The sequence below is a fragment of the Tympanuchus pallidicinctus genome, unplaced genomic scaffold (assembly GCF_026119805.1).
Source record: "Tympanuchus pallidicinctus isolate F22 unplaced genomic scaffold, pur_lepc_1.0 scaffold2, whole genome shotgun sequence".
Lineage (NCBI taxonomy): Eukaryota > Metazoa > Chordata > Aves > Galliformes > Phasianidae > Tympanuchus > Tympanuchus pallidicinctus.
Window position 1 is genome coordinate 8401184 of NW_026294721.1, and position 15726 is coordinate 8416909.

At 35.3% G+C, this 15726-nt stretch overlaps 1 protein-coding gene across 3 annotated transcripts in view; it reads left to right on the forward strand.

Moving 5' to 3' along the window:
* GRK4 (G protein-coupled receptor kinase 4) overlaps nucleotides 1-14552 on the forward strand; it is a 36049-nt gene extending 21497 nt beyond the window's left edge. For 2 of the 3 annotated variants that reach the window (XM_052683079.1, XM_052683078.1), the window contains exons 10-16: nucleotides 3636-3673; nucleotides 5616-5705; nucleotides 6084-6292; nucleotides 7059-7196; nucleotides 7739-7876; nucleotides 8681-8803; nucleotides 10128-14552. In XM_052683079.1, the coding sequence (XP_052539039.1) occupies nucleotides 3636-3673; nucleotides 5616-5705; nucleotides 6084-6292; nucleotides 7059-7196; nucleotides 7739-7876; nucleotides 8681-8803; nucleotides 10128-10181 (790 nt within the window). In that variant the 3' untranslated portion in view covers nucleotides 10182-14552. Of the gene's footprint in view, nucleotides 1-3635; nucleotides 3674-5615; nucleotides 5706-6083; nucleotides 6293-7058; nucleotides 7205-7738; nucleotides 7877-8680; nucleotides 8804-10127 lie in introns of those variants that run through there. The other variant, XR_008206843.1, reaches the window with a different exon arrangement.
* Nucleotides 14553-15726: the final 1174 nt, after the last annotated feature.

A 15726-nucleotide genomic window follows, 5' to 3' on the forward strand; every position in this document is an offset into this window, starting at 1 on the left:
GGGTAAAAAAGTTAGTCTTGCATAATGCTAATGTAGTGAGCCTTTTCTGTCCTCAGTATGGAAAATTAACATACCTACACAGCAGTCAGTCTCATGGAAAGTGCAGAACCACAGAATAAATCAGGCTGTTTATGCATTGTTCCCTAAAGAGATTTGGCCAGTCTTGCAATGATGTGCAGTGTATTTTGGCAAAAGGGAAGAGAGGGTAAATTTAAGAGTCCCGGTTTTGCTCATTGTTCTCATGTGAATCAGCTACAAGCAGGTCATTTCATGTTTCCCAAACAAGTAATTGTTTAAAAACCAAAACCTAAACCCACAGCCCTTGTGTTCAACTTGTTAACAATTTGCATACTAGATAATCAAACACCTTGAATCCTAGCATCGTCTCTAACTGCTTACTTTGGAGTGGTCTTGGAGTCAAAATGTGTCCCTTTTTTTGTGCTACTATGCAACTGATTTCTAATTATTAGAAATTGGTATGTGCTGCTACAAATTGAGGAAGCAGAAAAGTAGTTTCACAAGCAGCTCCTGAGTGAAATTGCATCTTATAAGACTTTTTTTTAGTCCTCATCTTATAATGAAAGACAAAGAGACAGTGCAGGTGTTACCAACTGAATATTCTGTACTCTCAGGGGGAAGAAGAAAGGGCTTAAATTTAATCATAATACCTGAAGGCATTATGTCATTATTTAAACAATTAGGTATAGAACATAGTGAGGGGGTTCCTGCCCAAAATGTAAACAGATTAAAGGTGACTCTGGTTATACGATGTCAGCTCAAATGCATTTGAGGGCTAAATTTAGAAAATGGTTGGATAATTTTATGTTCTCTGTAGAACTATTTTTGCCCTACTCCTATTAATAAAGAATGACCAACTTCATGCAAAAGTCTTGTTTTTTTCTTCTTTGCTAAAAGTAGTTTTTTTTTTATCCTGATCTAGATTTTTTGCTTCATATTTCCTTATTTCTTTTTGTATAATCTATTTAGGAGCATTGTGTTAAGTTCTACGTTTTTATAATCATAAACTGAAAAAGGATCATAGAAACAATCTGTCACTAATTGCAGTGACATCTTATGTGATTGAAATCCTCTGTAAGCATCTTAAAGGCAGTGCACTTAGAAGTCGGTACATGACTGTGTATGATTGATGAACCAAAAGGGTTGGAAAAATTGGCCATAATTATAATTTCTTTAGTGAGAATAAAATTCTGGTCACCTGCAGTCATAATGTTGTGGGGGACAAAACCACCTGAGCTATATCTTCATTGATATTGCAGTTTGTTCTCCTGTGGAGGTAACTAATATTTGTTTGTTTTCTGGAGCAAGGAGTGTTCTACTCTGGCTGTTTTATAAATATTTAATACTGATAAGATCACGGGACCTATTACAATATTCATTCTCTACCTTTAAAGAAGGAATTTTAAATGAAACTATTTCTGAAGGTAAACAGCATAAACTGTTAAAGCGGCTAATTCTATTGAAAATATATTTTTGTGATTATCCATATATGTTCACAGTTAAGTGTGCTGTAAAGGCAGTGGAAGAAGGAAAATTCAGAAATTCTGAAATGAAATTCCTCAATGCAAGGAGGCATCAGTAGATGAAACTAAAATCAATTCATCTTGTTAGTTTGTTCAGATCTAGAATGGCAGTTCTAATGTAAGGCAGTTGTAATGTTAAATTCTATTATATTTGGCACGTGTTGCCATCAGTAGCAAAATGCCTCAATGTGCAAAAGCCAGGCCTATCTTTCTTCTCTTTTAACATCAGTTTTTAGAGTATGGGCCACATGTCAGTATGAAAGCTACTGCTCAATGTCAGCAGTGCTATCAGAGCTGTGCTGAGTACCCTGGAGGTGGCTGTGCCATTCTGCGAGAGGAGTTCCCACTGGATTAGAAGAACAGGTGCAGATCTGGAAGGAGGGCCCTGTTCTGCCTGGTAGGGATTGAGCCAGTTCACATGTTTTGTGTTAGTTTGTGAAACTCTCTGTAACTGGCCATGTGTTGGTGCCATCAGAAAAGTAAGTAAACACAGGAACAAGCAGTAGCAGAGTTGTTAATCCGTTACACAAAATGTTTGATAATAGGTAGATTGAAATCAGGATTTGCATGAGACAGAGTGTGGAGCAAATGCCTCTGTTCTAAAAGGTATGGTGGTATAAGCTGTAGCATAAACAGAGCAGTGCATGCTTGCTTCAATTTAAAAAATACATATATTTTTCAGTCTGTTTTCAACATGCACCTTTGTTTTGTGAAGACTGCAGACATAAAGTCTGCTTTATGAGAGGAAAGCTGAAGCTCCTGTTCCTAGAATTGTTTTTGGCTCTCATTCTGAGCTTGCTTTTCAGTTGAGGTAGTCTGTTGTCCACTGCAGGACCAAGGCCTGTGTATTTCTACAGAAACTTTGGCTTCTCTCACAGTGGAGGAACAGACGAGGGAGAAAGATGATGCCCCAGTGCATCCCAAAGCTAGAATTGGTAGCTAAATTCTTGACGTTTCAGAGCTTTACTTCTTGTTAACTGTTTGGCCTAGAAACTAATAGTGTTACACAACTAGAATTCTAGCTTCAGTAAGTTCTAATATCAACTGTTGGTGGATCGAAGAACAGAATTAGCTTTGATTAAGATGTTTCTCTGTGTATTATGTTTTAGGTTAGGCTTTAATCAGATTTCTGGGAACTGGATAGAAGTTTTTAGATCTGTTTACTTGAACTCATCTGAATGTTCATTATGTGTTTTACAGTAGACTTGCTTCTGCCTAAAATTTGAGATGAATTTTGTTGTGTTTTTTTTTTTCTTTTAATCTTAGTATCTCCTGGTTTCCCTGATATTATAAACCTGTATCTGATGTGAATCGAAGGTCCCATTACAGGGACTGTTCAGACTTAAAGATTTATAGGGAGCATGAATTTAGCAATATCTGGAGAGAAAAGGTAACGCAGATTTGAAGAAACGTTTGTATGTTTCATTTCGAATGTAACTGCTAGAATGATCCTTTCTCAAACTATTTCATTTAAGTTATTCACAGTTTCCTGCTTTTTATACTAGTACCTTATCTTGTTGTAGTTGTACATGAAGAGCTTCTTTTTCAGCATCTGTAAGAGTACAATTGTAACATTAAAAAAAGAAAAATTAATACCTCTTTAACTCTTTCCTGACTTTTGCTGCCATTTAATTGCAGAAGAATGTTTCTAATGAAGCTGCGCATCCAAAAGAAACAAACTGAGTAGAGCATCAAGCTGCAGCAAGTACTGGCTTGTTTTAACTTGTGAAGTTACATGGCTGATATGCTCAGGAGAAAGCTCTTTAATTCTCTTTAGTTTATGAGCACAAGCTGGATGTAAGTTGCTTTAGTGTAAAGATGCTGGTGTTATCTAGAGACTCTCATCTGTGAAATTGCTATTTTAACCTAAATAGGGTAAAGATTTAGGCAACTCAAGAGTTCTGTGGTTATACTGTTTGTTTTATAGGTCCTCAACTTTGCAGCTTTTTTTTTTTTTGTATGTCGGTATGATCTGGAAGAACCTCCTTAATCAGAATCGTTATCAGAAGTCCTATATTGCCCCAGTTACATTTCATGATAAGTGATAATCTTGACCTCTGTATAATTAACACTTTTATTTATTTTAATTAATAGAGATCTGAAGCCTGAAAATATACTCCTTGACGACTGTGGTAAGTAAATAATTGAAATTAATTTTGAAATCAGGAGTTACAGAACATACTTTTTAATCTCTTTAATTTCTTGCACAGTGTATCTTTGTGATAGGAGGGACTTGAGTGACAAATACTAAGTCTAGTGTATTTTCATTAGTAAATTAAAACTGTCCCTATTTCTTAGAGAATGTGAAAAAATACTGGGGTTAAGAGAGTGAGAAATTACATGTAATGTGAAAGGGATCCATTTCTCCTCTCATAATGACCTTTTTTCTTTCCTTCTCCCTTTCCTTTGATTTAATAAGATTAAAACTTAGTTGGATTTCTTTTTATTTGTCTTTTTGTTTATCTTACTACATTAATTTATTAGCTTTGAGGTCAGAGTTACACCTAAAGAGTAAAATATGATGTCAAGCAATAAAGAGGAAAGAAATCCGAGGTGTGAGTGTTCGTTTCAACACTTCAACAAAAACAGAAGTTCTGATGGTTACTAGTGTAGATGTGGCTTGGGAGAGTCAAATCAATATGAAAAAATACATTTTTCTTTTTTTTTCCCCAGAAGCCAAATTAATGTTCTTTAATGACTTTGTATTAAACTTAACGAAATCTTTTGAACTCACTGTAGAACATGTGCAGCAATTACCTTCTCTTAAGCTGTGGCTGAGTATTACCAGTTTGATCTTGTAATTGCTGAGTATTTCAGTTAAAGGAAAAACTGCTTTTGGAGTCGTTAACACAGGATTTATTTTTAGTCTTTGAAGTCAGCGTGTTCTGACTGATAAACTTTGAAAAAGATGCTTGGGAGAAGTCACTTTGCAACAGCTAAAGCTTTGGTACACATCAAATACATTCTTTAATTCTTCTCTCCAGCAATGTCTAGCAAAAGTGACAGGCTTCTTTGAGGAAAAATGTAGCTGTACAGGACTGCACTAGAATGCTTTCTTTCTGGCAGGGATATTCTGATCTTGTTCCAGAGAGCAGAGGAGGCTAATTAGAAAATGGCTTCAGGAGCTCAGATCCTGCACTTGACAAAGGGGTTCATAAGATGTTGGGGAACAGAAGAGCATCTGAATATTTAAAATAGCATTTACTGCTCAGGAGCATTTAATTATTTCTAACCAGCATAAAAAGTGGCACTTAAGTTTTTCTAGTCTTTCCCCACACCATGATTATTTAGCATACGTAAAAAAGAAATTAATATGCTAACAATAACTAACGCTGATGCTGCACTGCTTTTTGAATGACAAAGAAAACAGGTGCAAATGAATGTCAAGCATTTGAACGGGATACCTAGCGGGGTGATGCAGTACCTAGGAAGCTTTCTAGACCAGAAATAAAACTAAACAAAAACACAAACAAATCCTTGAATGGTCTGGACTGACTCTGGCATGTTATAACATCAACAGTTCAGAGTAGGTTCTGGTTAGGAATTTCTGTCCCTACTCCTATGCAGAAAGAAAAGTAGCATATTGCTTGCACTTAGCATTACTAGGGTGCTCTTCATTAGAGGAAGACCTGATACTTCAGTACAGACTACAGTTCCCTGACTGGAAATAAATGGATTAAATTCTGATGTTTTGTTAGGAAAGCTAGATTTTTTGTAGAGGGGAATACAGAATGGAAAAATAAAAATCTCTAATGTGTACATACAGAACTCCATATAAGCAGGCATTAATTTCTTTTTATACTGGAGTTGCAGCCAATACCAAAGCTAGGAATAGAGCACTTAACTTTTTTTTTTCCTGTATGTGTGACCTTTGGTACTTCTGTTCTGTTACAAGTTTAAAAAAGGGGGGAAAAAAGGTGGGGACTTCTTTCTAGTTAAAGAAGCTTAGTTCTATGAGATATATGAATATTTTAATGATTTAGGTGTTTTTGATGAGGTGTGCAAGAGAAATTTCTCGTTATAAAAGTGATATTTTTATTATTTGCTGACAGTTTTTTATCTTAATACGAACAGGACATATTAGAATTTCAGATCTTGGATTAGCTGTGCAGATTCCAGAAGGAGAAACGGTCAGAGGACGAGTTGGCACTGTTGGTTACATGGGTATGTGAAATATCCTTTGCTAGTTATGTTTTACCAGCAAGCTTGAACGACCAAAGAGCTGCACTGGTTCTGCAGAGAAAGATTTTAATACGTGGTGGAAGATACTGGTAGTCAGTTTTAAACTTTCTTAATAAATGGGAAAAGTTAACTTTGGGAACTGTAACTTTAGGTAGAACTTCCAAGAAAACACCTAATTTCTTCTAATCTTATTAAAAAATCTGATTGTTTTAAAACACTTAAATGCTTCTGTTGGATACACACAGTATTCAGTGTAGGAATTAACATTTCTTCAAGAAAAAGGGGTTGCTTAAAGACCTTTTGTACAGTACCAAAAGAGTATTAATTAAATTATTGTGTGTTTTTTGTCTATTTTTGTAGCTCCAGAAGTGCTCAAAAATGAAAAATACACGTTCAGCCCAGATTGGTGGGGTCTTGGTTGCTTAATTTATGAAATGATTGAAGGACAGTCGCCATTCAGGAAGCACAAGGAAAGGGTCAAACGGGATGAGATTGACCGGAGAGTAAAGGAGGACCAAGAAACATATTCAGACAAGTTCTCTGAGGAGGCAAAATCCATTTGCAGGATGGTGGGTGAAGAGACATAGAGGTTTGAAAATTAAATTTCTAATCCCTTTGTAGAGATGAGCTGCTTTCTTTTAGTCTTCTATTGAATTTCTTTCAAGGCTGGAGTGAGGTGTAGTGAGGGTACCAAGATCTTTCTTTGGTTCCAGTGGACATTTCTGACAATCCATGACTTGTTTATTTTATCAAATTTTTATAATTCTGAACTTTTTAAAACTTAAGGTAGGCAGCATAAAGTGGTTTCTCTCTCATGTGAATGAAAAATGCACCATTTTTTAGACCATAGGGTACAGCTTTGATACTGGATGTGGAGAAATTGCAGTTGTACATGACCTCCCTTCTCTAAAAGAGCCTGTTTAAGACAGCGGGTATTTTTATCTTCTGTGCTCTTAAATTTATTAAGGAATGTGCCTGTACAGAAAGCTTCAAAAACTTCTTTACTAGTTTATGCAGAATAAATAAATTACTTACACAGATCTACATTTTTTTCTATAATTTTTCCTGAAAGTAGAGCCTACTGCAAAAGCTATTCAATGTGGCATCAATTAAAATAATTTCATACAACTTTTGGTCCAGTCTTTACTGCCAGAAAAAGTAACAATCTTTCTTTAAGGATTCTTTTGTCTACAACGTTGTAATTTGAATTTCCAGTTCGTTTTGATACCACAATAAAGTTCATCTTCTAAAAGACCAAGAAAGGAAGGGTTGTGTTTTTTCTTCTTAATTGAGAGATCATATCACCAGGAAGCTTCTTTACTCATATCTTTGCAGTTACTTGCGAAAAATCCAGGGGAGCGACTGGGTTGCACGGAAAATGGAGCTGCTATTGTGAAACAACATCCTATTTTCAAGAATATTAACTTCAAGAGGCTGGAAGCTAACATGTTGGAGCCTCCATTTTTGCCAGATGTAAGTAGGTGAGACAGATTTGATTAGTATCTAAAAAGGCATGAACTGCATAATTCTGTGTCAGTTGTCATGTGAACTGCAGATAAACTTCTACAGTTATTCACATTGGCTGGAGATTACCATTGTAGATATTCTCGGCTAGTTGTTCTGTGGCATTTCATCTGAGAATACTGCTATAGGATAGTATAGTATGTCACTGTAGAGCTTTCTGCCTGATTTCTGTTAGCCCTGAAAACTCAACTTTCCCAGATCAGGTACTAAACATATTAAGTTTGGCTTTGAGGAGTTCAACTCTGGAGCTGAAAGGAAGCTGCCAGAGGACCAATAAACTGTGAGGACCAGTAAGAAAATCACAGATGCTGAATGCTCTTCTTCTTTTGATGCTCTTGTTCTGTTACTTGCAGGATGGATGGAACTCCCCAAATGCATTATGACAAGATTCTGTTAAGTTTTTTGCATTTCTGTTATGTAATATAATGTAATTTAGTCTGCTCACCTAGGGCAAAAAGAACTTAATGAAGTAATCTTGTATTGTACTGCAGCCACGTGCCGTGTATTGTAAAGATGTCCTGGACATAGAGCAGTTCTCTACAGTAAAAGGAGTGAACCTGGATACTACAGATGATGACTTCTATTCCAAATTTGTTACGGGTTGTGTCTCAATCCCTTGGCAAAATGAGGTATATATTTCAGAAAAGATTTAATTACTAAAAATTGAAGGACCGCAATATGTGTAAAATGAAAGGTGACATCTTACTGCAATCAACAAGACTTCAGCAGCATTGTCACCATGTTTTCGTCGTTCGTCTGCCATATGTATGAAGTATTACTCTTCATAGGCAGATAGTTTTCATACTGTTAAACAGCTAATAGGCTTGCTTGGAAGCTGTTGTTTCACTGTATCGTGCCCAAGCATCAATAGAATATCCAAGTGACTTAGTAATACAGAATCACAGCTTACCTCTTCTGTGGTTTCAAAGCAAACTATTCAACGTTAGTAAAGTGAGACTTCCTTTTAAGGCTGCTGAATGAGCAGTCTGGGATTCTGTATTGATAATTCTCATTTGAAGTTTAGTCCATAGTATAAAATGTTAGGCTAGAGCGTTCTGAAGTGAGCTGAACAGACAAAAAGAAAAGCAAGTATTTAATGATACACAAAGCGAATCCATTCTGATTCTAAAAATGTATGCTCATTGCATTATAGGCAGGAGCAATTCTTTACAAAAGGGAAGGAGCATCTTAGTGCTTGCCTGCATGATAGTGCTCATATTGTTGTTCTTTAAATTTGTCTCAGTGCTCAAGAAGAGTTAATATAGATTTTGTGCTTTCCTTCAAGTAGGTTTGCAAATGATGTAGTTTTAGTAGCATGAAACTGACATATTTTTAGCTTGTTAGGAGTAACCACTCTGAGTAAGTGGGTGATGAATGCAGTGTGTTTGAGAGGCTTGTATGGATACTTAATTTATGTTTTATATGTTTCAAAGATGATTGAAACAGGATGCTTTGAAGATATTAATGCATGTGAAACTGATGGTACTGTGTCACCAGACAGAGAGAGGTCTCCTAAACCAAAGAGAGGCTTCTTTCACAGACTTTTTAGTGGAGAGGTAAGGGTGTTTTCTTTTATAAGACAATTACCAGTAAGACCTTAAAATCTGTTCAATTTGAGCGTTTTTAAAGTTGATTTATGATAGGAAAAGCTTTTTTCCCTGAATGCTTAAATAATGAAACCTGGCTTATGCCTTTATCCCTGCACTGCATTTCAGAAACTGTGACAACCCATATAAAATCCAGGGTTTTTTTCCTCCTTCAGCATTCTGCTTTCTCTAGCTTGCTAGCTGTCCCCTGTGGAGGGGAAAGAAGTACTGTATGTTGCTAACGCTGTATTGCACATCTTTCTTTTCTGGAGATACTAACTTCAGTCGTACTCCTTTGATAGTTTATGTAGAACTTACGAGTAAATGATTTGAGAGATAATTGAGGGCTCCTTTTGCAAAAACTTGTATAGAACTGAATAGTGAACTCCAAAATTAGTGTGATTGGGCACAGCAACATAGAACTTCTTCCTTTACAAAGATGGACTCCCAGTAAATCATTGTGGTGTATTAAGCTATGCAAAGATAACTCCTAAATGAATGAGTGTGAAGAACTGTTATGAAACAAATGTTAATATACTTCAGCACGAAGCTTTAATTCCTTTACCAAAACAACATATGCTTACATAACTTCTGATAATGCACAGCCTCTCTTACAGAAAAACTTTATTAAAAAGTAGAAGTGGAAGTTATATGAGCTGAATACTGAAATACTGTCTAAAAGGCATGACAATATCCTTGCTTATTGCTGTTGAGAAGTAAACTGTTTGTAAAGACTTTCAGTTGAAGATACTGTACATAATTCTGCTTGCTCAGTATGCCTGCACTACGGAGTAGGATTCTCTTCAGAAGCTTAGTACGTTTCAGAAGGAGGAACTCCTCTAGGACTTCTTTGGCTTTCAAGCAGAAATAGAATTTTAAATTTGCTAATAGCCACAACAGAGCCACATTAAAATTGCATGATGATGATTTTTGTCATCAGCTGGTAATTTGCCTCTGTAAAATGGTACAGTGCTAATGGAATGTATAAGAGTACTGCTATTTTTAGTTCACCTTTCTGAATTCACTTTTTCCACATTTATATTGAAGGAATAGAAGGAATGGTTAAGTATAGTAATAATCTCACATAACTGAACTTAAAGCTTGTGTCTTAGCATGGTTTTACCAAGCTGAATCAGTTTATACTGTCCTAAGGCCTTTCTACTGAGAAGGTTCCTAAAAATACTAGCACGGCTTGCAAGCCTTCAGCTGGTTTTAAAGGTTAAAAAAAAAGAAACAAACACCCTACAATAGTGTTATCTTTGCAACTGAATTATGTTTCTGTCTTCTCTTGCAGGTCTGCTTTAAATCTGATTGCAGTGATGAGGAGCAGGAGTCCTCTAGACTTTAAATCACTTCACTGTCATCAAAAAGGATTAGCAAACTTTAAATGTTTTATATCTCTGTAGCAAAGTGTATTATATATATTTTTTATGAGTTCAAGAATTTTTGTACATTTGTACTTCATTTGTTTTAAGATGTATATTTTTCACTAAAGCTTAATTGTACAAAAAACGAGTGCCAGTTGAGTGTGTTTCTGTATGTATTTGATTTATTTCTTCTCCCTACCCCTGCAATGGAATGAATCTAGAAATATTAATAGGATTTTAAAGGAGAGAAAGAACATCTATGGCATAAACTTAATTTGACTTTTTTTGCTCCTGGTAAAGATCTTCTTGTTCATTAGACCTTTATTAGCTGTTTTCTTAAGAGTAAAATTGCTGTACTGATAAAGTTCATAATTCTTGTATTATCTGGCTGCATGGCAGTGCCATCATCTAATGCATCTCAAGAAAACTGCTAAGGAAATAAAGGAATTCAGTGCACTGTGGCTAGCTATTATGAAGTGCTGTTTGCTTATAGATTTGAAATAGTCTTGGTCTTATTTTTATCTAGAATTCTGGACATTTAGCTTAATCTTGTGACCAACTGTATCACCCCCTACTCCTTTCTGTCTTTTGTATACATTCTCTCCATACAGTTCCTCAACATGGACCATGCAAGTAGACCTATGCCAAAATTTTATAACTGCTTTTGTGTACTTTGTTGCCCTTACTGAAAGGACTTCTTTTACCTGTGGGAACTCATTTTTTATTTTTTTCTGTAAATGAAATTGTTTACAACTCTATGTAGGATGTTAGGGGTTTAGAATGGGTAAGAAAACAAACCACAGGCTCTTAATGCTATCTTCTCTGCTTGTCATGTTGTGATATGCAACATTATAGGGTTGACAGCGATCACTGCCACTGAGGGAAGGAAAAGCTAGTGGTAGTATTAAATTTAACAATGTAAATAATCTTTTCTTATAATTCTCAAAAGCATAAAGATTAAAATCTCCTTGGTTTTAGCAATCATAAGATTGCTTAATGCAGCTGTGGAGCTGCTGTTAAAGTTTTAGTTATGATTACCTTATGTTTGTGAGTAAAAACTGTTTCCAGTTTGATGGAAGCTTGTAAAATATCTGTTCTTCTGGGCTCAAAGTATGCCAGTTTTCTTTTTTTGTTTTGTTTTTTTTGAGAAGCTCTGTGTAAAACGTTTTATCTGTGTAGGAGAAGAAACTTAGGGAGCACATTTCATGAGCCTTTTCTGTTTCAAAATTTAGTCTTGAAATATTCTTGAAGTTGGGAGTCATGACTTTTTGCTATACGTTGTGTTCTGTATTCTGAAGATTGTCTCCACAGAGCATGCTTTTTTTTTTTTTTTTCAGTTTCTAATCTCTAGGAACCAAGCAGACTGCATATGTTCTATATGCACCAACTGAATATCTACCTCAATAGGTTTCTGCTTGTGATTTACAGACCTCCCTGGGAGAAACTCAGCATGCTCCAAAGATACATCTGATAGTTGAGCCTACTGCAGGTATAAATTCACAGTATTTTGTTTCTGTGCAGGAATGTTTTAGTGAATTAGAATTTGAAATAAATTGGAAAACTAAAGTTTTACAAAATTCTGCTGGGGTGCCTCTTAGACATTGTTCCTCATGAATACTGTGCCACACAGAAATGATGGTTAGACTCTTTTTCTGTATTTTCAGTGCATGTTTCCTGATGTCTCACATGACACAGAGGACTGCAAAATGTCTGTGGGGGAAGAGAGAAATTGGCAGTGGGAGAGAGAAATTCCTGCATGACAACCTGATGCAATAGTGAGGGAATGGGAGACTTGACAGAGAAATAAGTGAAGTAAGGGTGTTGGCTAGAACCATTATGTGTGAGACAGTGAGCCTGACCCTCTTTATTTTGTACAACAATAAGAGAAGGACATTTCTCCATTCCCACCTTTCTAAAGAGGTAATGAAAGTGTTTTAGAAATACCTACCTGATCGGGCTATCCATTGTGTTTCTCTTACTAAAGATTTAATTTTTAAATATCTTAGGTTTACCATTCTGAGTCAAATAAAGGTGACAGAATTAACATTAGACACATGGAGCAACCGTCTGGATTTAATGTCTGCTAAGAGGAGCTTCAGACTTAGGCAAGAATACCATGGACACAAACTGAGTAACTTTTATGAATTGACTTAAAGAAAATGTGAAAGTATATTCATTACATATTTCAAATTTCTTCTCTATTTTAGAGAGAGAAGAATTTTAACATAAAATAAATAAAAAATGCTCCCCCACTTTGGAGTGCAGAGGTATAACACTTTTTCTCCAGGGTTTTCCCAAGAAAAGAATCTAGATAAACAGGCAAACTGCTTCTCACAATTGGTTCTTACAATTATTTATACTTATGCTCCTCTGGACAAGGAACTTTTGACCACATGTGACTTTTTTGCATGTTTTTCTGAAGCTTTCATTTCACAAGTTTTTTCCTTGAGTTATGAATAATAATTCTAAGTATTTTTTAAGGGTAACTACATGGTAGCAGGGTTAAGTTCTAAATTCTATGCCACTATTTTGCCACTAAGGTCAAGACAGCATTTTTCAATTATAAATTTCTTCCTTTTATCTCCATTCACCATAATGAGTATGACCTTATTCTTTGCACAATTTATTAACTTTGTTATTTATATGGACAATAAATACATTTAAGCTGTCAAAATCTGCACAAGTATCAAAGTTTAAAATGTAAGCAATTAGAAATATAAGCACATAATAACTGGATATTATTTAATGTAAATCATCAACTAGGACAAGAAACTGCAGGAACCAATGTAATTCTTTTCATATGGTACTTGAAGTTATGCTATGTAATCTAAAGTGGCTAACATTACTGGCTTGGAGATACACTTTGAGAAGTGTGAAAAGGGTAAGGAGATGAAAGCAAAACACTGGTATGGTAAATGTAATTTGAATTTTGTTATTGATTTTTTTTTTTTTTTCATAGGATGCAGATGAGAGAAGGCAGCAGGTTGTATTTACTGATGATATAGACTTTTATTTCTATGAAGCTATAATTAAACAAAGAAAATTTCTTGTTCAGAATGCCTTCATTACACCTCTATGAATTCAGATTCTAGATGTGTTACAAGATTTTAATAGCAGTGGGACAATCCAGCAGCCCAACTGCTTTGTTCTGTTGGTGTGAGATGTGGAAAGATGTATCAATTCTGTGGAGTTATTTCAGTGAGATCAATCCTTCTCTGTAGCTTTTGTTTCCGAACATTTTTTGTGTAAGTCTTCATGTCTGTTTGTGCATACCTCATGAATCAACATCTAGAGCTCCAAATTCAAACTGTGAAACAATGTACCAGTATCTTATTGGTTTACTTAATATGATTATTGTGATCAACAGAACAGAGTCTTCATGCCTCAGGGTTGATGTCTTTCTTCAAAAGAAACTGACAGCTTTTTTTTTTTTTTTTCCTTAGAGCTGTAAAGATCATAATAAAGATGATGCAGTCTAGAAACAATACCAACAAACCAGTCTCAGTTGGGGGGAAAAAAACCAACCTCAGAATAAAATTGCCTAATTTGAGAAATCTGTGATAGAAGCTGTTAAAAACAAGCAAAGAAAGCCCAACAATTTTTAGAAGGTACTTCAATTATTTTTCCAATATAGATGTAAGAAAATTCATAGCCAAAAATGAAGAATATTTGTTCAGTGTTTCTCACAAAGGTCTCATTTCTTCATGCGCTGGTTTGCTGTATTTTCAAGAAAGCAGCAAACATCTTCCATGTTCAAGCAAAATCTGATACAGATTGTATTTGGTAGTCATAATAAGCAAGAAAGATCTTGATTCACATAAGCATCAGTATGTTCAACTGTAACTAGTTACAAGTTACTGAAGTAAACTAGCAGAAATGATATTTTTTCTCATGGTTTACCTGGTATATTAAGTTAACAGTGGAGATGTCATCTTCATTTTTGAAGATTTTTCAGTAGGACCTTTTCTTTAAGATATACTGAAGAAGGATTATTTTTGTTTTAAAGTAACGATAAGCTAAATTTATGTTTATTTTGATTTCAATTACCTGCCTGGCTCCTTTTGGTAATAATGATGTCTTTTCTGCTGAATGTACAATTCTTTTATTTCAGAGTTGTCCATGTGTTTTATCATAAGTTTTGCATATGGCACGTAGGTAACCATCCTCCCATGCTCCACGTATGTCCAAACCACCAGAATTCCTTCCAGTTATAGCAGTGTTGACTGTTAAATGTGACGTGTTAGTTCCAGAATTTCCAAACCACTCAAGTGATTGTTGTATGAGCTGTTTTCCTGGATATTCTAGCACTGTTATTCTTGAAATAAAAGCAAAACACTGCCACATCTTTCAAACACATGTATTTATTGTCTTACGTGATTTATTTACCAGGATTTTTATGGTAGCTGGGGTAGGTGAAGTTGTAATTTAAAAATAAAAATCACAATCTGTTGAAATAGAAAATGTTCAAGATGTTTACTAATGTGAGATTGATGAATTCAGGAAAATTACCTGAGTATTTGCTCAGGTTACACCTTTTCTCTTAGTCTGATTTTTAGTTTCGGCATGAATTTCATACAGGTTTATGGGGATATGCTACTTTAACACGTTTACTATGATAACACTGTGAATGCAGGATTGTTCAGCAGTTGCTTGTTGTCTGCACATTGAGTTTTCCATTGTTGAAAAAAAAAAAAGATTTTGCAGGCTTCACTTTACTTTAAAAAAAATTATACCTTGGAATTAGATTTGTTTTATTTGCATCAAACTTTTTTCAATGGTGCACTGCTTGTATTTTCAAAATGTTGCCTTTCGAAAAAGTCTTTCACTGTAATTTTATTACATGAGTTCAAGGGCTAAGACTTTAACTGATATCTAGAACTGCTTCCATTTAAGGGTTTGTAACAATAATGTAACTGTTATTGGCATACTGTAGACTGTGTGCGTATGTTGAATTAGTGGGTCAGTAAAGTCTGTTGGATTACTGATTGGAGTCAAGGACTTGCTGAATTGTTTCTGGCAATGCTGGCTTAAGATTGCCTTTGGGAGAGAATATTTATTTTTGGCATGCTTATCTAACCCAGTACTGAGACTGAAATTAAGAGATTATTAAAGCTGTTGATAGCATATGGTTAGGAAACATCCACAGCATTCATGCCTTTCTTTCAAACTAGGTTAAAGCATATTTCTTTTTGCTTCTGGAAGTGGAGATGAAGTTGTCATCCACTGAATTATATATAACTTCTTAGTAGTGGCTGTTACTCCACTGAGACTGTGACTGTTTTATTCCTTTGTGTTAGAGTTGGATTTACAGAAATACCTGTTATCCAACCTTTCCTGCTGTTGCTTGTCCTTTGCTCGTTTGCCACCACTTCATTTTTGGTCATTTTGTTTGTGGGGCTGCTCTTTGAGTAGGATCAATGACATGATCTGTGTTTTTGCAAGTATCAGTGAATTTAAATTGGGAGAGCTTCCTGATAAAACACTTGCAAAGGCCTCCAACTCGAGGTACCGTAGACTTCTCTCCCA